The following is a 25658-nucleotide window of genomic DNA, read 5'->3' on the forward strand; positions in this document are numbered from 1 at the left end:
ACACTATATAGACGGCATTAACACTATATAGACAGCATTAACACTATATAGACAGCATTAACACTATATAGACAGCATTAACACTATATAGACGGCATTAACACTATATAGACGGCATTAACACTATATAGACGGCATTAACACTATATAGACAGCATTAACACTATATAGACGGCATTAACACTATATAGACGGCATTAACACTATATAGACGGCATTAACACTATATAGACAGCATTAACACTATATAGACAGCATTAACACTATATAGACAGCATTAACACTATATAGACAGCATTAACACTATATAGACATTAACCGTCTGGGAGCATTAACACTATATAGACATTAACCGTCTGGGAGCATTAACACTATATAGACAGCAGTAACACTATATAGACAGCATTAACACTATATAGACGGCATTAACACTATATAGACAGCATTAACACTATATAGACGGCATTAACACTATATAGACAGCATTAACACTATATAGACAGCAGTAACACTATATAGACAGCATTAACACTATATAGACGGCATTAACACTATATAGACAGCATTAACACTATATAGACAGCATTAACACTATATAGACAGCATTAACACTATATAGACGGCATTAACACTATATAGACAGCATTAACACTATATAGACGGCATTAACACTATATAGACAGTATTAACACTATATAGACGGCATTAACACTATATAGACAGCAGTAACACTATATAGACAGCATTAACACTATATAGACAGCATTAACACTATATAGACAGCATTAACACTATATAGACAGCATTAAAACTATATAGACATTAACCGTCTGGGAGCATTAACTATAGATACAGTACCGTTCAAAAGTTTGGGGTTACTTAGAAATGTCATTTTTGAAAGAAAAGCCCATTTTTGTCCATTAAAATAACAACATATTGATCAGAAATACAGTCTAGGCCTTGTTAATGTTGTAAATGACTATTGTAGCTGGAAACGGCAGATTGGCGAGTTTCAGAAGAATTTGTTTCTGGTCATTTTGAGCCTGTAATCGAACCCACAAATGCTGATGCTGCAGATACTCAACTAGTCTAAAGAAGGTCAGTTTTATTGCTTCTTTAAATCAGCACAACAGTTTTCAGATGTGCTAACATAATTGCAAAAGGTTTTCTAATGATCAATTAGCCTTTTAAAATGATAAACTTGGATTAGCTAACACAACGTGCCATTGGAACACAGGAGTGATGGTTGCTGATAATTGGCCTCTGTACACCTATGTAGATACTCCATAAATAATCTGCCGTTTCCAGCTACAATAGTCATTTACAACATTAACAATGTCTAGACTGTATTTCTGATCAATTTTAAATGGACAAAACAAAGACATTTCTAAGTGACCACACACATACACACACACATAATTAACTGGCTGGGAGCATTAACAGTCTCAGGGTTCTCCACAGGATTTTTAATAAGGTGGTGTTTTTTCAACACCTGTAACTGCCATTTCATGCAATCTAGAGCAAAAAAATGCCTTAATGATATCAAATAAAGTTACAAAAATATATAAATAATGATATATTTTTATGATTATATAGTGGCGCTGCCTGTCCGGAAGGTGGCCCACTGCCCGCCTTACATTCTTTGGGGGGGAACTCTGAGTATACAATATACCTGTATATACAGTATAAACTGGCTTGGAGCCGTATATATACACACACAGTATAAACTGGCTTGGAGTAGAATACAGTGCCTTGCGAAAGTATTCGGCCCCCTTGAACTTTGCGACCTTTTGCCACATTTCAGGCTTCAAACATAAAGATATAAAACTGTATTTTTTTGTGAAGAATCAACAACAAGTGGGACACAATCATGAAGTGGAACGACATTTATTGGATATTTCAAACTTTTGTAACAAATCAAAAACTGAAAAATTGGGCGTGCAAAATTATTCAGCCCCCTTAAGTTAATACTTTGTAGCGCCACCTTTTGCTGCGATTACAGCTGTAAGTCGCTTGGGGTATGTCTCTATCAGTTTTGCACATCGAGAGACTGACATTTTTTCCCATTCCTCCTTGCAAAACAGCTCGAGCTCAGTGAGGTTGGATGGAGATCATTTGTGAACAGCAGTTTTCAGTTCTTTCCACAGATTCTCGATTGGATTCAGGTCTGGACTTTGACTTGGCCATTCTAACACCTGGATATGTTTATTTTTGAACCATTCCATTGTAGATTTTGCTTTATGTTTTGGATCATTGTCTTGTTGGAAGACAAATCTCCGTCCCAGTCTTTTGCAGACTCCATCAGGTTTTCTTCCAGAATGGTCCTGTATTTGGCTCCATCCATCTTCCCATCAATTTTAACCATCTTCCCTGTCCCTGCTGAAGAAAAGCAGGCCCAAACCATGATGCTGCCACCACCATGTTTGACAGTGGGCATGGTGTGTTCAGGGTGATGAGCTGTGTTGCTTTTACGCCAAACATAACGTTTTGCATTGTTGCCAAAAAGTTCAATTTTGGTTTCATCTGACCAGAGCACCTTCTTCCACATGTTTGGTGTGTCTCCCAGGTGGCTTGTGGCAAACTTTAAACGACACTTTTTATGGATATCTTTAAGAAATGGCTTTCTTCTTGCAACTCTTCCATAAAGGCCAGATTTGTGCAATATACGACTGATTGTTGTCCTATGGACAGAGTCTCCCACCTCAGCTGTAGATCTCTGCAGTTCATCCAGAGTGATCATGGGCCTCTTTGCTGCATCTCTGATCAGTCTTCTCCTTGTATGAGCTGAAAGTTTAGAGGGACGGCCAGGTCTTGGTAGATTTGCAGTGGTCTGATACTCCTTCCATTTCAATATTATCGCTTGCACAGTGCTCCTTGGGATGTTTAAAGCTTGAGAAATCTTTTTGTATCCAAATCTGGCTTTAAACTTCTTCACAACAGTATCTCGGACCTGCCTGGTGTGTTCCTTGTTCTTCATGATGCTCTCTGCGCTTTTGACGGACCTCTGAGACTATCACAGTGCAGGTGCATTTATACGGAGACTTGATTACACACAGGTGGATTGTATTTATCATCATTAGTAATTTAGGTCAACATTGGATCATTCAGAGATCCTCACTGAACTTCTGGAGAGAGTTTGCTGCACTGAAAGTAAAGGTGGCTGAATAATTTTGCACGCCCAATTTTTCAGTTTTTGATTTGTTAAAAAGGTTTGAAATATCCAATAAATGTCGTTCCACTTCATGATTGTGTCCCACTTGTTGTTGATTCTTCACAAAAAAATACAGTTTTATATCTTTATGTTTGAAGCCTGAAATGTGGCAAAAGGTCGCAAAGTTCAAGGGGGCCGAATACTTTCGCAAGGCACTGTATATACACACAGTATAAACTGGCTTGGAATAGAATATATACACAGTATAAACTGGCTTGGAGCAGTATATACAGTTGAAGTCAGTTTACATACACTTAGGTTGGACTCATTCAAACTCATTTTTCAACCACTCCACAAATTTCTTGCTAACACACTATAGTTTTGGCAAGTCGGTTAGGACATTACTTTGTGCATGACACAAGTCACTTTTCTAACAATTGTTTACAGACAGATGATTTCACTTATAATTCACTGTATCACAATTCCAGTGGGTCAGAATTTTAGATACAATAAGTTGACTGTTTGGAACAGCTTGGAACATTACCGAAAATTATGTAATTGCTTTAGAAGATTCTGATAGGCTAATTTACATAATTTGAGTCAATTGGAGGTGTACCTGTGGATGTATTTCAAACTCAGTGGCTCTTTGCTTGACATCATGGGAAAATCAAAAGAAATCAGCAAAGACCCCAGAAAAAAATTATAGACCTCCACAAGTCTGGTTCATCCTTGGGAGCAATTTCCAAATGCATGAAGGTACCACGTTCATCTGTACAAACAATAGTACGCAAGTATAAACACCATGGGACCACGCAGCCGTCATACCGCTCAGGAAGGAGATACGTTCTGTCCCCTAGAGATGAATGTACGTTGGTGCCGAAAAGTGAAAATCAATCCCAGAACAACAGCAAAGGACCTTGTGAAGATGCTGGAGGAAACGCGTACAAAAGTATCTATATCCACAGTAAAAACAAGTCCTATATCGACATAACCTGAAAGGCTGCTCAGCAAGGAAGAAGCCACTGCTCCAAAACCCCCATAAAAAGTCAGACTACGGTTTATAACTGCACATGGGGACAAAGATCGTACTTTTTGTAGAAATGTCCACTGGCCTGATGAAACAAAAATAGAACTGTTTGGCAATAATGACCATTGTTATGTTTGGAGGAAAAAGGGGGAGGCTTGTAAGCCAAAGAACACCATCCCAACCGTGGAACCGGGGGGGCAGCAGCATCATGTTGTGGAGGTGCTTTGCTGCAGGAGGGACTGGTGCACTTCACAAAATAGATGGCATATTGAGGAAGGAAAAGTACGTGGATATATTGAAGCAACATCTCAAGACATCAGTCAGAAAGTTACATCTTGTTTGCAAATGGGTCTTCCAAATGGACAATGACCCCAAGCATACTTCCAAAGTTGTGGCAAAATGACTTAAGGACAACAAAGTTAAGGTATTGGAGTGGCCATCACAAAGCCCTGATCTTAATCCCATAGAAAACTTGTGGGCAAAACTGAAAAAGAGTGCGAGCAAGAAGGCCTACAAACCGGACTCAGTTACAGCAGCTCTGTCAGGAGGAATGGGCCAGAATTCACCCAACATTGTGGGAAGCTTGTGGAAGGCTACCCGAAACGTCTGACCCAAGTTAAACAATTTAAAGGCAATGCTACCAAATACTAATTGAGTGTATGTAAACTTCTGACCCACTGGGAATGTGATGAAAGAAATAAAAGCTGAAATAAAATCATGCTTTACTTTTATTTTGACATTTCACATTCTTAAAATAAAGTGGTGATCCTAACCGACCTAATACAGGGAATTTTTACTCAGTAAACGTCAGGAATTGTGAAAAACTGAGTTTAAATGTATTTGGCTAAGGTGTATGTAAACTTCCAACTTCAACTGGCTTGGAGCAGTATATATACACAGTATAAACTGGCTTGGAGCAGTATATATACACAGTATAAACTGGCTTGGCGCAGTATATATACACAGTATAAACTGGCTTGGCGCAGTATATATAGACGCAGTATAAACTGGCTTGGAGCAGTATATAGACAGTATAAACTGGCTTGGAGCAGTATATATACACAGTATAAACTGGCTTGGAGCAGTATATATACACAGTATAAACTGGCTTGGCGCAGTATATATAGACGCAGTATAAACTGGCTTGGAGCAGTATATAGACAGTATAAACTGGCTTGGAGCAGTATATATACACAGTATAAACTGGCTTGGAGCAGTATATATAGACAGTATAAACTGGCTTGGAGCAGTATATATACACAGTATAAACTGGCTTGGAGCAGTATATATAGACACAGTATAAACTGGCTTGGAGCAGTATATATAGACACAGTATAAACTGGCTTGGAGCAGTATATATAGACAGTATAAACTGGCTTGGAGCAGTATATAGACAGTATAAACTGGCTTGGAGCAGTATATATACACAGTATAAACTGGCTTGGAGCAGTATATATAGACACAGTATAAACTGGCTTGGAGCAGTATATATACACAGTATAAACTGGCTTGGAGCAGTATATATACACAGTATAAACTGGCTTGGAGCAGTATATATAGACACAGTATAAACTGGCTTGGAGCAGTATATATACACAGTATAAACTGGCTTGGAGCAGTATATATACACAGTATAAACTGGCTTGGAACAGTATATATACACAGTATAAACTGGCTTGGAGCAGTATATATAGACACAGTATAAACTGGCTTGGCGCAGTATATATACACAGTATAAACTGGCTTGGAGCAGTATATATACACAGTATAAACTGGCTTGGCGCAGTATATATACACAGTATAAACTGGCTTGGCGCAGTATATATACACAGTATAAACTGGCTTGGCGCAGTATATATACACAGTATAAACTGGCTTGGAGCAGTATATATACACAGTATAAACTGGCTTGGAGCAGTATATAGACAGTATAAACTGGCGTGGAGCAGTATATATACACAGTATAAACTGGCTTGGAGCAGTATATATAGACACAGTATAAACTGGCTTGGAGCAGTATATATACACAGTATAAACTGGCTTGGAGCAGTATATATAGACACAGTATAAACTGGCTTGGAGCAGTATATATACACAGTATAAACTGGCTTGGAGCAGTATATATACACAGTATAAACTGGCTTGGAGCAGTATATATAGACACAGTATAAACTGGCTTGGAGCAGTATATATACACAGTATAAACTGGCTTGGAGCAGTATATAGACAGTATAAACTGGCGTGGAGCAGTATATATACACAGTATAAACTGGCTTGGCGCAGTATATATACACAGTATAAACTGGCTTGGAGCAGTATATAGACACAGTATAAACTGGCTTGGAGCAGTATATATAGACACAGTATAAACTGGCTTGGAGCAGTATATAGACAGTATAAACTGGCTTGGAGCAGTATATATAGACACAGTATAAACTGGCTTGGAGCAGTATATATAGACACAGTATAAACTGGCTTGGAGCAGTATATATAGACACAGTATAAACTGGCTTGGAGCAGTATATAGACAGTATAAACTGGCGTGGAGCAGTATATATACACAGTATAAACTGGCTTGGAGCAGTATATAGACAGTATAAACTGGCGTGGAGCAGTATATATATACACAGTATAAACTGGCGTGGAGCAGTATATATACACAGTATAAACTGGCTTGGAGCAGTATATATAGACACAGTATAAATTGGCTTGGAGCAGTATATAGACAGTATAAACTGGCTTGGAGCAGTATATAGACAGTATAAACTGGCGTGGAGCAGTATATATACAGTATACACTGGCTTGGAGCAGTATATAGACTATAAACTGGCTTGGAGCAGTATATAGACAGTATAAACTGGCTTGGAGCAGTATATAGACAGTATAAACTGGCTTGGAGCAGTATATAGACAGTATAAACTGGCGTGGAGCAGTATATATACAGTATAAACTGGCTTGGAGCAGTATATAGACAGTATAAACTGTATATATAGACAGTATAAACTGGAGTGGAGCAGTATATAGACAGTATAAACTGGCTTGGAGCAGTATATATACAGTATAAACTGGCTTGGAGCAGTATATAGACAGTATAAACTGGCTTGGAGCAGTATATAGACAGTATAAACTGGCGTGGAGCAGTATATAGACAGTATAAACTGGCAGCAGTATATATAGACAGTATAAACTGGCTTGGAGCAGTATATAGACAGTATAAACTGGCTTGGAGCAGTATATATACACAGTATAAACTGGCTTGGAGCAGTATATATAGACACAGTATAAACTGGCTTGGAGCAGTATATAACACAGTATAAACTGGCTTGGAGCAGTATATATAGACACAGTATAAACTGGCTTGGAGCAGTATATAGACAGTATAAACTGGCTTGGAGCAGTATATAGACACAGTATAAACTGGCTTGGAGCAGTATATAGACAGTATAAACTGGCTTGGAGCAGTATATAGACAGTATAAACTGGCTTGGAGCAGTATATATACACAGTATAAACTGGCTTGGAGCAGTATATATAGACACAGTATAAACTGGCTTGGAGCAGTATATATACACAGTATAAACTGGCTTGGAGCAGTATATATACACAGTATAAACTGGCTTGGAGCAGTATATATAGACAGTATAAACTGGCTTGGAGCAGTATATATACACAGTATAAACTGGCTTGGATATAAACTGGCTTGGAGCAGTATATATAGACACAGTATAAACTGGCGTATATATACACAGTATAAACTGGCTTGGAGCAGTATATATACACAGTATAAACTGGCTTGGCGCAGTATATATACACAGTATAAACTGGCTTGGCGCAGTATATATACACAGTATAAACTGGCTTGGAGCAGTATATATACACAGTATAAACTGGCTTGGAGCAGTATATAGACAGTATAAACTGGCGTGGAGCAGTATATATACACAGTATAAACTGGCTTGGAGCAGTATATATAGACACAGTATAAACTGGCTTGGAGCAGTATATATACACAGTATAAACTGGCTTGGAGCAGTATATATAGACACAGTATAAACTGGCTTGGAGCAGTATATATACACAGTATAAACTGGCTTGGAGCAGTATATATACACAGTATAAACTGGCTTGGAGCAGTATATATAGACACAGTATAAACTGGCTTGGAGCAGTATATATACACAGTATAAACTGGCTTGGAGCAGTATATAGACAGTATAAACTGGCGTGGAGCAGTATATATACACAGTATAAACTGGCTTGGCGCAGTATATATACACAGTATAAACTGGCTTGGAGCAGTATATAGACACAGTATAAACTGGCTTGGAGCAGTATATATAGACACAGTATAAACTGGCTTGGAGCAGTATATATACACAGTATAAACTGGCTTGGAGCAGTATATATAGACACAGTATAAACTGGCTTGGAGCAGTATATATAGACACAGTATAAACTGGCTTGGAGCAGTATATATAGACACAGTATAAACTGGCGTGGAGCAGTATATATACACAGTATAAACTGGCTTGGAGCAGTATATATAGACACAGTATAAATTGGCTTGGAGCAGTATATAGACAGTATAAACTGGCTTGGAGCAGTATATAGACAGTATAAACTGGCGTGGAGCAGTATATATACAGTATACACTGGCTTGGAGCAGTATATAGACAGTATAAACTGGCTTGGAGCAGTATATAGACAGTATAAACTGGCTTGGAGCAGTATATAGACAGTATAAACTGGCTTGGAGCAGTATATAGACAGTATAAACTGGCGTGGAGCAGTATATATACAGTATAAACTGGCTTGGAGCAGTATATAGACAGTATAAACTGGCTTGGAGCAGTATATAGACAGTATAAACTGGCGTGGAGCAGTATATAGACAGTATAAACTGGCTTGGAGCAGTATATATACAGTATAAACTGGCTTGGAGCAGTATATAGACAGTATAAACTGGCTTGGAGCAGTATATAGACAGTATAAACTGGCTTGGAGCAGTATATAGACAGTATAAACTGGCTTGGAGCAGTATATAGACAGTATAAACTGGCGTGGAGCAGTATATATAGGTATAAACTGGCTTGGAGCAGTATATAGACAGTATAAACTGGCTTGGAGCAGTATATAGACAGTATAAACTGGCGTGGAGCAGTATATAGACAGTATAAACTGGCTTGGAGCAGTATATAGACAGTATAAACTGGCTTGGAGCAGTATATAGACAGTATAAACTGGCTTGGAGACAGTATAAACTGGCGTGGAGCAGTATATATACACAGTATAAACTGGCTTGGAGCAGTATATATAGACACAGTATAAACTGGCTTGGAGCAGTATATAGACAGTATAAACTGGCGTGGAGCAGTATATAGACACAGTATAAACTGGCTTGGAGCAGTATATAGACAGTATAAACTGGCTTGGAGCAGTATATAGACAGTATAAACTGGCTTGGAGCAGTATATATAGACACAGTATAAACTGGCTTGGAGCAGTATATAGACACAGTATAAACTGGCTTGGAGCAGTATATAGACAGTATAAACTGGCGTGGAGCAGTATATAGACAGTATAAACTGGCTTGGAGCAGTATATAGACAGTATAAACTGGCGTGGAGCAGTATATATACACAGTATAAACTGGCTTGGAGCAGTGCAATACCCTTTGGTAACTGGCTTGGAGCAGTATATAGACAGTATAAACTGGCTTGGAGCAGTATATAGACAGTATAAACTGTTCGTGGAGCAGTATATAGACAGTATAAACTGGCTTGGAGCAGTATATATAAACTGGCTTGGAGCAGTATATATATACACAGTATAAACTGGCTTGGAGCAGTATATAGACTGCCTGTATAAACTGGCAGCAGTAGGTATAAACTGGCTTGGAGCAGTATATATAGACACAGTATAAACTGGCGTGGAAGTATATTTGGCTTGGAAATAAATTCATTTTAGAATATAAACTGGCTACAATGTGAACCTATCATGAAAATTACAGGCCTCTGGCGTGGAGCAGTATATAGACATATTTTTAAGTATAAACTGGGAGAACAGTGCACAATTGGTGGCTGACTAAATACTTTATATAAATATTTGCCCCACTGTGAACCTATCATGAAAATTACAGGCCTCTCTCATATTTTTAAGTGGGATATACTAAATACTTTTTTGCCCCACTGTATATGTGTGTGTGTATATATATATATATATATATATATATATATATATAGCGACTTACAGTCATGCGTGGATACATTTTACATATGGGTGTTCCCTGGGAATCGAACCCACCAATCCTGAAGTTGCAAGCGCCATGCTCTACCTACTGAGCCATTCAGGACCATAAGAACATGTGCACATTTGAGAACAACAAAAAATATGTAGTACCTATGATTCCAAAGGAATAAAGCGAGAGCTGTTTTCCAAGAAGGTCCATGCTTTTCTGTAAAGGTGTTTTAGGGGCCTCCTCTGCTTGCATCATCTTAAAAACCTCTCCAAATTCAGAATTTTCTCCTGTTCCTATGACGATACCCTATAAGACAAAAATAAAAAAGTTACACAATGATATAAGACGTTATTAATCACAATCTGTAACTTTAATTTCCAGCCAGAAGTGCTGCTCCATAATTTATTGGTAAACTGTTGGGATGGGTCATGTGACATTGTGGTCAACCATGACCTTCAACAGACATCCTAGGTACCTTGGCTTTGCCACATCGCACCAGGGTTCCCATGAAGGCCACATTGCTGCGGGAGGTGATGTCATTGTTGGTGGGCTGGTGGGACGTGGACTTGGAGCAGGGCGTGGTCTCTCCCGTCAGACTGGACTCATCCACTGATAGGTCAGTTGCCTGGGAGAGAGAGAGGGGTGAAAGGGTTGCCAGTCACTTCAGCAATTATTTTGCTGCCAGCTTTTTGTTGTTGTGTAGAGCTAGTGAAGTCTCACCCTTTGCAGATCTATATTTATGTGTAAGAGTGAGGACGACAATATCTTTTACAGCTTCTGAACAGGTGTGAGTGTATAACATACCTCAAAGAGTCGTAGATCAGCTGGGACTCTCTCCCCAACAGAGAGACAGACCGTGTCTCCAGGGACCAACTCCCGAGCCAGCATGTGCTCCAGATGTCCTTCCCTCACACTAGAGGGGGGAGAGATGGAGAGAGACAGAAACGGGAAGAACAAGACAGTGAGCGAGACAGAGAGCGAGACAGAGAGCGCACGAGAAGAGAGAGAGACAAACAGGGAGAACGAGACAGAAGACGAGATAAAGAAAGAGCGAGACAGAGAGCGAGACAGAGAGCGAGACAGAGAGCGCACGAGAAGAGAGAGAGACAAACAGGGAGAACGAGACAGAAGACGAGATAAAGAAAGAGCGAGACAGAGAGCGAGACAAAAGATAGAAAGCGAGACCGAGAGAGAGGAGAGGGAATTGAACTGTAATCAGCAATGACCATGCTAATGCTACAGTATGCAAGCTATCCTGCACTATGCTAGTTCCACCACCAGCATCCAAGGGCAACAGCATGGGGATATGGAAGAGAGAGTGTGTGTGTGTGTGTGTGTGTGTGTGTATTTTGAGGGGAGGGGGGGATCTTGTGTTTGAAGTGCAAATCTGGCCCTCTGGATCCTGTTTGAAGTGGAAATTACATCCACATCTCCATGTCCCCTTTACACTTCTTTCAGGAGGCACCAGTGCTTTCTTTATCCCAGGATGTGTGCACGAAGTCTATGGGAGTGACGATGGTCCTAAGCTGCTTCCACTGTCATGTTTGACTGTCATTCCATATGTAGATACAATTAGTGATGGGTGAGTAAGAAAAACATAGCAGAGAGCATTGGGGCTGAGAGAGGCAGTGCTCACCAGTGGCATTCTGGAGGCACAAGTTTTCCCAGCTCTTCAAGGGACTTCTCGGAGCGGTATTCCTTCAGAGAAACAGAGCGAGCATAGCTGAAACAACTCTCTACGAATGTCTTTGATCAGTTCTCATGCCCCTCATAAATGATGGAACAGCAATGCATTTCCAATGTTCTCTCTACGGAGACGAGCCCCACACACACACACCCGTCTGTTCTGTACCACTGTGATCCATTTGGCATCTGGCTTTGTGCTCTGAGAATACACCATGACATCTGCAGAGAAACACACTGACTGACTCCCTGTCACAACTAACACAGTTCACAGAGTGAAGGCAAATACAGAAGTCTCACCTGGACAAAGGCAACTGTAACCACTATTATAATGGCCTGTCAAGGAGAAAAAGAGGGATGGGGAGACAGAGAGAGAGATATAATAGGTTAGCGCTTAACTCTCCATTCTCTGTAGTACCCAGTCTAATCCGTTGTCAGACACATTTCTGGAGCACCATGGAATTACTCACATTACTAAATGGTATACTATAAATAACCTGTGTGGTGATGGGGTTCCTTACCACTGTGATGCTGATGGCATCATCAAACTGGTGCATGAGCACACTGATGACAGCAGAGGCCAGTAGCAACATGATGAGAGGATCCTTAAACTGGGGGAGGGAGAGAGGGAGAGAGAGAATGCCATCATTGAGCTGCTGCACTGCACGATCAATACCAATGTTCCACATCTGATGTGATCCGTAGTGACTTGTGTGAGTGTGTGTGACTGAATGAGTGAGTGTGTGACTATATAGAAGAGACACCGAATAAGGGTCTCTGTACAGAGAAAGTCAGAAGCCCATTCATTTGTCAAACAAGGTCCTGGAAGCTGCCGGAAGGTTGTCACACACACATAAGGTATACTGTATCTCAATGACACAGTAATACTTTCAATGACACGGCAAACCTCCAACACAGTCAGAAACTACATCTCCTCTACATGTGAAACCTCTCTGGCAGGCAGAGCGAGAGTAATGGCTGAATGTAGCCTGGTTCCTCTGGCAAACAGAGAGAGAGAGAGAGAGAGAGACCAAGGGAGACAGACAGAGAGAGAGTAAAGGCTGAATGTAGCCTGGTTCCTCTGGCAGACAGAGAGAGAGACACAGAGAGAGACAGAGCGAGAGAGAGTGTAATGGCTGAATGTAGCCTGGTTCCTCTCTGGTTTCTTCCTAGGATCCTGCCTTTTTAGGGAGCGTTTCCTAGCCACCACGCTTCTACATCTGCATTGCTTGGTGTTTGGGGTTTTAGGCTGACTTTAGAGGCGAGGGGAGACTGACTAATCTACAAATCACCTTGCATCATAAATAACTACTTAATATTATTTGCAGATCAGTCAGTCGGTCACAATTGACCCATTATACATCATGGCTTTGATGCTCTCAAATACGGCCACTGACTGCACAGTGGGAGGACAGGTCCAATCTGTCATGTCTGGGCAAGACACTAATTAGCCAACCAATGGCGCTGTGGCTCCCTTTGCCAGGATAATTGAGGCGGCATGGCGAGCGGACAAAACGCTGAGTCTACAGTAATTGTGTTCAATACTTACATAGGGGTTCAAAATCAGGTAGGAGTGACAGTGTTTGATTAAAGGCCTCCAGAGCCCTGGTTTCCTGGTTACTTCTGACAGGAACAAGATCAGGTAGGAGTGACAGTGTTTGATTAAAGGCCTCCAGAGCCCTGGTTTCCTGGTTACTTCTGACAGGAACAAGATCAGGTAGGAGTGACAGTGTTTGATTAAAGGCCTCCAGAGCCCTGGTTTCCTGGTTACTTCTGACAGGAACAAGATCCCCCTATAGGCCCATTACCTTCCTAAATGCTGACATCACACTCTGGGACTTATCCTGTACACACAATTACCTCTGTAGTCAGTAGGGCTCCCTGTAGTCTACTAGCATCTGGAATTCAACTGCTCTGCAGTTACTTGTCTGTTCTGCCTTTCACATGAATTAACACAAGGACATCACAGTCTTTGACCACTATGTACCCACTGTTGGCCTCTCAGAAAGATGGATTCAACACCACTATGTACCCACTGTCGGCCTCTCAGAGAGATGGATTCAACACCACTATGTACCCACTGTTGGCCTCTCAGAGAGATGGATTCAACACCACTATGTACCCACTGTTGGCCTCTCAGAGAGATGGATTCAACACCACTATGTACCCATGGTCGGCCTCTCAGAGAGATGGATTCAACACCACTATGTACCCACTGTTGGCCTCTCAGAGGGATGGATTCAACACCACTATGTACCCACTGTTGGCCTCTCAGATAGATGGATTCAACACCACTATGTACCCACTGTTGGCCTCTCAGAGAGATGGATTCAACACCACTATGTACCCACTGTTGGCCTCTCAGAGAGATGGATTCAACACCACTATGTACCCACTGTCGGCCTCTCAGAGAGATGGATTCAACACCACTATGTACCCACTGTCGGCCTCTCAGAGAGATGGATTCAACACCACTATGTACCCACTGTTGGCCTCTCAGAGAGATGGATTCAACACCACTATGTACCACTGTCGGCCTCTCAGAGAGATGGATTCAACACCACTATGTACCCACTGTTGGCCTCTCAGAGAGATGGATTCAACACCACTATGTACCCACTGTCGGCCTCTCAGAGAGATGGATTCAACACCAATAGGTACAGTGCTTTTTAGAGCGCAGTCTGATAACAGTGATAAATGACTCTTCACGCCACCAGTTTATCCTTTGGGATGCTAAAAATGGATGAAAATCTGTAGCGGCAACGAGGTGCAGCGATGGGGGAGATAATGATGATGATGATGCCAAACTAAAGCCTTGTGCTGCTTTCTCACTTTGCTGCTAAAAATACTGGTGAGAAGATCACACACACACAACATTTGGATCTGAGCTGATAATGGTATCATCCAAGAGACAAGGGAGAGATGGAGCTGAGCTGATGGTGGGAGCCTCCAGGAGACAGGGAGAGATGGAGCTGATGGTGGGATCTTCCAGGAGACAGGGAGAGATGGAGCTGATGGTGGGGTCCTCCAGGAGACAGGGAGAGATGGAGCTGATGGTGGGGTCCTCCAGGAGACAGGGAGAGATGGAGCTGATGGTGGGATCCTCCAGGAGACAGGGAGAGATGGAGCTGAGCTGATGGTGGGATCCTCCAGGAGACAGGGAGAGATGGAGCTGAGCTGATGGTGGGATCCTCCAAGAGACAGGGAGAGATGGAGCTGATGGTGGTATCATCCAAGAGACAAGGGAGAGATGGAGCTGAGCTGATGGTGGGAGCCTCCAGGAGACAGGGAGAGATGGAGCTGATGGTGGGAGCCTCCAGGAGACAGGGAGAGATGGAGCTGATGGTGGGATCCTCCAGGAGACAGGGAGAGATGGAGCTGATGGTGGGGCCCTCCAGGAGACAGGGAGAGATGGAGCTGGTGGTGGGGTCCTCCAGGAGACAGGGAGAGATGGAGCTGATGGTGGGATCCTCCAGGAGACAGGGAGAGATGGAACTGATGGTGGGATCCTCCAGGAGACAGGGAGAGATGGAGCTGAGCTGATGGTGGGATCCTCCAAGAGACAGGGAGAGATGGAGCTGATGGTGGGATCCTCCAGGAGAAAGGGAGAGATGGATCTGAGCTGATGGTGGGATCCTCCAGGAGACAGGGAGAGATGGAGCTGATGGTGGGATCCTCCAGGAGACAGGGAGAGATGGAGCTGATGGTGGGATCCTCCAGGAGACAGGGAGAGATGGAGCTGATGGTGGGATCCTCCAGGAGACAGGGAGTGAGGGAGCTGATGGTGGGATCCTCCAGGAGACAGGGAGAGATGGAGCTGATGGTGGGATCCTCCAGGAGACGGAGAGATGGAACTGATGGTGGGATCCTCCAGGAGACAGGGAGTGAGGGAGCTGATGGTGGGATCCTCCAGGAGACAGGGAGAGATGGAACTGATGGTGGGATCCTCCAGGAGACGGAGAGATGGAGCTGATGGTGGGGTCCTCCAGGAGACAGGGAGTGAGGGAGCTGAGCTGATGGTGGGATCCTCCAGGAGACAGGGAGAGTACCACATTGCAAACAAATTAGCTAGCTAGACTGGACCATCTCTGGTAGTTCAGTAACTCAGTAAAGGCATGTCAGGCCTCAAGCCATAACACAGAGGAGGAATCTGATCTGGCAACAGAGGAGGAATCTGATCTGACAACAGAGGAGGAATCTGATCTGACAACAGAAGAGTCAGGGGAGTGGGGGAATGGCACCCTCCCAAGTCAGACGATAGGGAGGGATGAATACAATAGTGGTGAATGAATACCCTGATTAATATTCTAGATAATTGTTCTATGTAATCTTGAGTAGTGCCCTGTACTGGGCAGTACTGCCTTTCTATGGACACTGACCCTGTCACCTAGGGGAGTTAGGTTTGGGTCTTAAGCATTTTGGGACAAATGGTGTTGAGAAAATACCATAAAATATGGAATGGAGAATGGAAAATGGTGCTACTGATAACCAGATCAGAGGCTGTTCTGGTTCAATCTGGCTAGATCCAAAGTGCCTCAGTACTTTAAAAAAAAAAATATATATATATATATATTTTTTTAAAGGATTTCCCCCCTGCAATTTAAACCAACCAAAGCTCCGAAGAACAGCAATGGTTCATGGCATAATTACATATTTTTCTATATGTTTCCATGGCAACAGGAGGGTGCATCTCACGTCAACCACGTGATGAGTAAGTGGCTGATCTTTCATCTTCAGCAGGGTGTCAAAGGGGGTGAAACAAAGAAAGAACAGAGACAGAGGGGGTGAGAGAGACGGGGGAGAGAGAGCGGGTGGGGGGGAGCAAGAGAGAGGGGGGAGAAAGGAGAGGGGGGGAATGAGAGAGAGGGGGGGCGCGCGAGAGAGGGGGGAGAGCGAGCGAGAGAGAGGGGGGAGAGCGAGCGAGAGAGAGGAGAGGGGGGCAGCATCCCTCATTCTCTCCATCTCTCAGTGTGAAGGAGAAAAACAGCCTCTCAGGGCGGCAGCTCTATATTTATCCGACCGCTCATCACTTTGCTTCTGGCCATGGAAGACAGAAACCAGGCAGAATAGAGCGGCCCAGTTTTTTCCTCCTCTTCTCTCCCTCCCTCCCTCCTACCCCAGAGGACACTGGGAGCTTTTGTCCTTGCAAAAGAAGTCAAGAGCAATCCAAGAGCGGGGCGGAGGAGGACAGCAGGTGATCTGTGATATTTCACATGTACTAAACACTACAGCATGTAGGGAGCTGCTTCTGAAACCTGAATCCCTACTGCAGCTTTGGCTTCAGCACTCGCTGGAAATGTCTTGTCAGTGGTGGGATGCTGTGCTAGAACTCCTGTATCAAAGCCAAGATGTATCAGGTGTGAGGGTGTTCCCCCTTCTGCTTATTTAGGCTTCACACACATGTACTACAACGCTATAATAACGGTATGAATTTCAGCTTTTGGTAGCTTTCCTTCACTCTCCAGGGAGTTGTACTTTTTCAGCTTGACGTTGACAAGGGATTTGTAGTTCTATCCTTCACTCTCCAGGGAGTTGTACTTTTTCAGCTTGACGTTGACAAGGGATTTGTAGTTCTATCCTTCACTCTCCAGTTGTAGTTGACAAGACATTTGTAGTTCTGCCACTCACCTGGGAGATGTACTTCCTCCAGAGAGGCTCCTCCTCATTGATGTCGAACTCATTCCAGCCATGGTAGGCACGGCGACGGGTGACCTCACTGTGGGTCAGGCCGTACTGCAGGTCAGCCTGAGGGAAGGAGCATGGTTACCAACAACAACGGTGTCAGGTGACTAGCGTGTGATGAGATGAGGGGCTCACCCTTCAGTGTGCTGGTGCTGTTTGACAGTTCAGTGATGCTGACTAGGCCTAACTTGTGTCACCTAGCCATCTTAAGATGGATGCACTAACTAAGTCGTCTGGATAAGAGTGTCAGTTAAACGACTCAAATGTCTATGCACTAATGGTAATGGAATAAAATGTTAGTAAATTGTACATTTTTCACTGTGCCATACGTACCTGCAGGACACACGTTACTTCGTTCACTGGTAATTCACTGGCTTTTTTTGAAGTTAGTACTGGAACCATGGTCTCATCTTCACATTGGGGTTGTCTCTCAGAAAGCTGCAACAGACAGACAATAACATTAGGAGAAACAAGACATATCCATTATCCTTGTATATAGCCCCGGTATTGGTATTTTATCATGTTACTATTTCCTTTAGTTTATTTAGATCATTTTTCTTACTTTTTAAAAATTCTGTATTGTTAGTGAAAGGCTGGTAAGTAAGCATTTCACAGTAAAGTCTACATCTGTTGTATTGCACATGTGACAAACAATTTGATTTGATTTAACACAATCGAAAATGTAATCCCTTGCATATTTAGTGTAGTCCAGGCAGCATGATGCTAAAACTACACCCACAGAGATTAGATGGTAGCCCTTCTCATCACGCCATAACCTTTGCTATATCATAGCTTGAAGATGAAGGCTGCACTTCGCTCCACTATGCTGATGTTCTGCCGTTAGGTCAGATGTTCTACTGACCCCCAGGTTCACCAGGCAGCATGATGCTAAAACTACACCCACAGAGACTAGATGGTAGCCCTTCTCATCACGCCATAACCTTTGCTATATCATAGCTTGAAGATGAAGGCTGCACTTCGCTCCACTATGCTGATGTTCTGCCGTTAGGTCAGATGTTCTACTGACCCCCAGGTTCACCAGGCAGCATGATGCTAAAACTACACCCACAGAGACTAGATGGTAGCCCTTCTCATCACGCCATAACTTTTGCTATATCATAGCTTGAAGATGAAGGCTGCACTTCGCTCCACTATGCTGATGTTCTGCCGTTAGGTCAGATGTTCTACTGACCCCCAGGTTCACCAGGCAGCCAAACAATATCACTCATACGATGTCACCAAGATCAGGCATACCAGGACTAAGGCTCAAACATGTTTCATGACAATCAACAAATCAACAGATTTTTTGTGATAGTTTTTTCAAAAGACAAAAAAAGCATGCTGGGAAAAGAGTACTTCACAACAATGTACCATGTGCCAACTGGTTGCAATGCAGAGCTAGGTTATCTAATCCATCAACTGAGGTCCAGCAAAAGGCAGTCTGCTGTGCTCCCTCTGCCAACATAGACAGTCAACACCTGTGGTTACTCGTCAGCCCTCCTCGTCAAACAAACCATCTCACTCTGTTACCGTAGAGAGGATTGTAGGCAGGCGATGACACAGTAACCGTATGACAGGCAGGGGGATGAATGACCTGTTCTGTGCCTCTTCATCTCCCCCGGCCACACCTCCTGGTCCTGCCCGTAACATCTACTGCTAAAAAGGTATTCAACCATCTGTCTGTGTGTCTCACAACTCCCCCAGAACAACCAAAATCCCACTCCTTCTCCTCCCTCGCCTGGTGTCTTCCCTCTCCTCTCCACCATTCAGATGAGACAAAGTATCTTACATAAGTAAGGAGGCTGGAGAGTGTTCTGTTAGCCTGAGAGGATTCCATCTAATTAAGAGTGACAAGAGCTTAAACCTGGATCAGATTCTCTCTGTCTGTCTCCCCTCATCTTCACTCCCTCTCCCCCCCTCTCACTCCACTTGGTGTAGAATAATGAATGAAAAGGTCACACTTCTTTCTGTGGAACTGAAGAGCTCTAGAAGAAAAGCTGTAGAGAAGGAGAGGGCCTAGAGGCATGGAGGAGTGAATGAGTAGAGAACCCTCGCTCCTCCTCTCCTCGTCCTTCCTCTCTCTTTACCATCTTCCAAACGCTCTTTACTGCTCTCTCTCTTTAGTCTTCCCCCTACTCAGGTTCTGACAAGAGGCAGAAATTCCCCCTCTACAGGGTTACTCATTTCCTGGCCAGCCAGATAGGCCTACAGGTCTTCCAAACAAGTTGTGTTCTCATCTATAGATTTAGAATAATGAGGCAAGTCAAAAACCTACTGCTCGATCAATCAAAAAAGCCAACAAAACAAATGTTCATCTATTTTACACAGAAAGACACTATAGTTAGCTAAATGAAGAGATTAAGTGTCCTTCTTATACCAGGGGAACATCCCCAGAAAGGGTTTGCATTCACTTGGTGTAATATAACCTAACAGACACATACAATTGAATACACCCTAACAAACACACAATCTATCAAAGCTCTCCAATAGTGCTGAGCGATGTCTTTTAAACAACTAATTGACCTGTCGTTTTTTTTCTGTGAGCTCAATGCACAGTTTCTCTAGAGATTAATTAGATCCAAGTCTGAACCGTGCGGTGTAATCGGGGGTTGTAGTTTCCCACAGGCCAATAATATACATAGTTTAGAGCATAAAACGTGGTAATTAACTACAATGACCATAATCCATTGCTCATCTTCTTGTCCGGTCTGTGTTTATTTTACGCCTGCTACAGGAGAAGAATGCACTATTGTGAGGGGATATAGAGAGCCGCTGTTGCATCACGAGGTATCATCTAAGTGATTGATAGTTGAAAGTCAGCAGTCATAAAAGTATGTCTTGTTTACTTTGAATAACTACTCAAATATCTCTATAGAGATGAGATGACTTGGAATGAAATAATAAAGTCATCAAATAAAAAAAAGTGTAATATACACTAATATTTTATTAAAGTAAAGTGTTGTGAATAACTGATAAGCAGTAATGGACAGTCACTAAAATCACGGGACTTTTATTAATTGTTTTATTCTGTGTTGTTACAGCATTTCAACCCACATAATGCATAGTGCATTTAATATTGTTTAAAAAAAATAAAAACCCTTGATTATTATTTATTTTAAATCGAACCGAAATCGAACAGACCTCAAAAAGCACTAATCACTCAGCACTACACTCCAACCCTGGTCCTGGAGAGATACCCTCCTGTACGTTTTCACTCCAACCCTGGTCCTGGAGAGATACCCTCCTGTAGGTTTTCACTCCAACCCTGGTCCTGGAGAGATACCCTCCTGTACGTTTTCACTCCAACCCTGGTCCTGGAGAGATACCCTCCTGTAGGTTTTCATTCCAACCCTGGTCCTGGAGAGCTACCCTCCTGTAGGTTCTCACTCCAACCCTGTTCCTGGAGAGATACTCTCCTGTAGGTTCTCACTCCAACCCTGGTCCTGGAGAGATACCCTCCTGTAGGTTTTCACTCCAACCCTGGTCCTGGAGAGATACCCTCCTGTAGGTTTTCACTCCAACCCTGTTCCTGGAGAGATACCCTCCTGTAGGTTTTCACTCCAACCCTGGTCCTGGAGAGATACCCTCCTGTAGGTTTTCACTCCAACCCTGGTCCTGGAGAGATACCCTCCTGTAGGTTTTCACTCCAACCCTGTTCCTGGAGAGATACCCTCCTGTAGGTTTTCACTCCAACCCTGGTCCTGGAGAGATACCCTCCTGTAGGTTCACTCCAACCCTGGTCCTGGAGAGATACCCTCCTGTAGGTATTTCACTCCAACCCTGTTCCCGGGGAGCTACCCTCCTGTAGGTTTTCACTCCAACCCTGTTCCTGGAGAGATACCCTCCTGTAGGTTTTCACTCCAACCCTGTTCCTGGAGAGATACCCTCCTGTAGGTTTTCACTCCAACCCTGTTCCTGGAGAGCTACCCTCCTGTAGGTTTTCACTCCAACCCTGGTCCTGGAGAGATACCCTCCTGTAGGTTTTCACTCCAACCCTGTTCCTGGACAGCTACCCTCCTGTAGGCAGTGTCAAGTTGATACCGTGAGAAAGGGGCTTTGAAAGAAAGATGAGGGTGGTGATAGGGCTAGGTTACTGCTGAACGCTGACTCACCTTCCCCTATGCTCACTACCAGCTTCTTAGTGTAAACACAGAGTCAAATCAAACAAAAAAGGAGCTATACGTCAGCGTTCCTACTCTCGCTTCAGAACAACTGTGATTAGGAAGACAAAGGAGGAAGGATTTTCCCTACTACAATTTGATCATAAGTTAATTCATCCACTCCATCCTGTGTCCCTGACTGTGTCAATCCATCACATTTCACTCCACATCCCCTTGTCAATCCATCTTGTTGGAGACCCCTGCCTTAAACTAACCCTACATGGACACAGTGACAGACTAACCCTACGGACACAGTGACAGACTAACCCTACGGACACAGTGACAGACTAACCCTACGGACACAGTGACAGACTAACCCTACGGACACAGTGACAGACTAACCCTACGGACACAGTGACAGACTAACCCTACGGACACAGTGACAGACTAACCCTACGGACACAGTGACAGACTAACCCTACGGACACAGTGACAGACTAACCCTACGGACACAGTGACAGACTAACCCTACGGACACAGTGACAGACTAACCCTACGGACACAGTGACAGACTAACCCTATGGACACAGTGACAGACTAACCCCACGGACACAGTGACAGACTAACCCTATGGACACAGTGACAGACTAACCCTACGGACACAGTGACAGACTAACCCTATGGACACAGTGACAGACTAACCCCACGGACACAGTGACAGACTAACCCTACGGACACAGTGACAGACTAACCCTACGGACACAGTGACAGACTAACCCTGCGGACACAGTGACAGACTAACCCTACGGACACAGTGACAGACTAACCCTATGGACACAGTGCAACAACAGTGCTGTTAATTTGACTAAACTTTCTAACCCATTGGCAAACCGCATTTAGGCTATGTTACCACCAAGCAAACAAAGAGAACTCAGTAACCTAGCCCACAGAGAACCAAACACACAGATGCAATCTGTCTCACACACACACACACACACACACAGTGTTGGGTCCAGGTCCATTATAGGACCAAGCAGGCCAGGGTTCAAATGCATAGAGTATTTAAATATTTGTATTTAAAAATAAAAATGTGTCTGTGTATTTGAGTATTTTCAAATACATGCCCAAACATCAAGTTTATTTACAAATACATTCTAATATTCAAATACTTGTATTTTCAAAGAGAAAATATCTAAATACTTACAACATGTATTTGAAATAAGGCCTTATTGAAATAGCCTAAATGGTATTTAAACCCTGGTCTGTTTACAGTAGTGCATTCATCACAAGGTAGCTAGGTGAGAGAACAACACACTACAGGTGTTGTTTCCTGGTCCAGGTCAGTCATTATCTTTATAAATCAGGCTGCTACCTGTCAATATAAACAGGTTGAGTGGCTGAATCACAGTCTGGGGAATCTGTTTCTCCCTCTTTCTCAAGCAAACAAAGAGAAAATCAGTGGCCTATCACACAGAGAACCAAACACACAGCTGCAAATTGTCTCACACACACCCTCTCTCACAAAAAGACAGGCTAGACTTGACAGACTGCACATACTATTATAGGTGTAGTTACCGGGTCCGGGTTCTGGATGGCCATTATCGTTGTAGATCAGGCTGCTACCTGTCAATATCAACAGGACATACTATTATAGGTGTAGTTACCGGGTCCGGGTTCTGGATGGCCATTATCGTTGTAGATCAGGCTGCTACCTGTCAATATCAACAGGACATACTATTTATATATAGGTGTAGTTACCGGGTCCGGGTTCTGGATGGCCATTATCGTTGTAGATCAATATCAACAGGTTGACTGGCTGAATTAGTTTGTCTCTCTCTCTCAAGCTGATAAGAGGCAATAGGTACAATCGGAGTATTGTGCTTCCACAGGGTCTGATCTGAACATGGTCAACACACGCCTACTTTAACACACACCTACTGAGTAGCCATAGGGAGGAGGAGCACCAGGATCAAAGAGGAGCAATCAGCTCAAATATGGAAAGGAGAGATCAGATCAAACAAGACCTGTTGAGAGGTCAATGGAAAGGAGAGATGAGATCAAACAAGACCTGTTGAGAGGTCAATGGAAAGGAGAGATCAGATCAAACAAGACCTGTTGAGAGGTCAATGGAAAGGAGAGATCGGATCAAACAAGACCTGTTGAGAGGTCAATGGAAAGGAGAGATCAGATGAAATAAGACATTGTGAGAGGTCAATCAAAAGGAGAGATCAGATCAAATAAGACATTGTGAGAGGTCAATGAAAACACCACACGAATGCAATAGAGTTCAAGAGATGGCCATGAGTTTTTGGAACACTACAGGAATCGAGCTGGGCGATACGGACAAAAATCCATATCGCAATAAATTGCCCTGAATTGATGAGATAACGATAAATAGAATAATAGGTTTATGACATTTAAAAATATATATATGATATACTAGTTTGATGGTTGTAGCCATCAATTGTCCCATTAACAATCACCCATATTAGTAAACTTACTTCATTTCAAACTTCAAATGTTTCTAGTATAGGCTCGTAATGAACAATATCAGCAAAATGCCTGCGGTAAGTGATCAGTGTTGATCATTTTTGGTTTACTGTCCCAGCTCTATACTGGAATGTTTTGTACTAAAATATACAAATATTATTATCTGACATTGTCCAGACGTTCCAGGTAGAGGGAAGGAGTGTGCAGAGAATATTTCAATAATAGCTAGCCAGGCTAAGATGCTATGCTTTCATAGTGACTCAGCGAAACATAGAAGCCATGCCAATGAACAAACAAAGACTGCTCTTTGCACCGATAGAGGGCTGCTAGGGACTGTCACTGTTACTTGTGGGTAAGTCTGCAGTCAAGACAGAAGAAGAGACAGAGATTGGAAAATTCCTACAAATCGCATGACTTCCGCTTGTTTCCACCCAGAACAATGCTAGATGCTAGAGGTCGACCGATTATGATTTTTCAACGCCGATACCGATTATTGGAGGACCAAAAAGGCCGATACCGATTAAATCGACCTATTTGTTTTTTTTGTTTTTTTTAATAATAATGACAATTACAACAATACTGAATTAACACTTATTTTAACTTAATATAACACATCAATAAAATCAATTTAGCCTCAAATAAATAATGAAACATGTTCAATTTGGTTTAAATAATGCAAAAACAAAGTGTTGGAGAAGAAAGTAATATGTGCCAATATGCAATATGTGCCATGTAAAAATGTGTGCCATGTAAAAAAGCTAACGTTTAAGTTCCTTGCTCAGAACATGAGAAAATATGAAAGTTGGTGGTTCCTTTTAACATGAGACTTCAATATTCCAAGGTAAGAGGTTTTGGGTTGTAGTTAATATAGTATTTATAGGACTATTTCTCTCGATACCATTTGTATTTCATTAACCTTTGACTATTGGATATTCTTAGGCACTATAGTATTGCCAGTGTAACAGTATAGCTTCTGTCCCTCTCCTCGCCCCTACCTGGGCTCGAACCAGGAACACATAGACAACAGCCACACTCAAAGCATCGTTACCCATCGCTCCACAAAAGCCGCGGGGGGAATAACTACTCCAAATCTAAAAGCGAGTGACGTTTGAAACGGTATTAGCGCACACCCAGCTAACTAGCTAGCCATTTCACATCGGTTACACCAGCCATCAGGCTGATAGGCTTGAAGTCATAAACAGCGCTGTACTTGCGAAGAGCTGCTGGCAAGACGCACTAAAGTGCTGTTTGAATGAATGATTACGGGCCTGCTGCTGCTCAGTCAGA

At 42.8% G+C, this 25658-nt stretch overlaps 1 protein-coding gene across 5 annotated transcripts in view; it reads right to left on the bottom strand.

Moving 5' to 3' along the window:
* LOC139420301 (calcium-transporting ATPase type 2C member 1-like) overlaps positions 1 to 25658 on the bottom strand; it is a 49030-nt gene that overhangs the window by 14105 nt on the left and 9267 nt on the right. For 4 of the 5 annotated variants that reach the window (XR_011635504.1, XM_071170243.1, XM_071170260.1 and 1 more), the window contains exons 2-9: positions 18115 to 18219; positions 17728 to 17844; positions 12621 to 12710; positions 12400 to 12435; positions 12053 to 12114; positions 11221 to 11329; positions 10892 to 11041; positions 10578 to 10722 (exon numbers count right to left, since the gene is read on the bottom strand). Coding sequence is in view for 4 of the 5 variants with exons in the window: in XM_071170243.1 (XP_071026344.1) it covers positions 10578 to 10722; positions 10892 to 11041; positions 11221 to 11329; positions 12053 to 12114; positions 12400 to 12435; positions 12621 to 12710; positions 17728 to 17844; positions 18115 to 18219 (814 nt within the window). In the remaining variant the exon portion in view is untranslated. Of the gene's footprint in view, positions 1 to 10577; positions 10723 to 10891; positions 11042 to 11220; positions 11330 to 12052; positions 12115 to 12399; positions 12436 to 12620; positions 12711 to 17727; positions 17845 to 18114; positions 18220 to 19295; positions 19374 to 25658 lie in introns of those variants that run through there. The other variant, XM_071170253.1, reaches the window with a different exon arrangement.

The sequence above is a fragment of the Oncorhynchus clarkii genome, chromosome 2, assembly GCF_045791955.1.
Source record: "Oncorhynchus clarkii lewisi isolate Uvic-CL-2024 chromosome 2, UVic_Ocla_1.0, whole genome shotgun sequence".
Taxonomy (NCBI): Eukaryota; Metazoa; Chordata; class Actinopteri; order Salmoniformes; family Salmonidae; genus Oncorhynchus; species Oncorhynchus clarkii.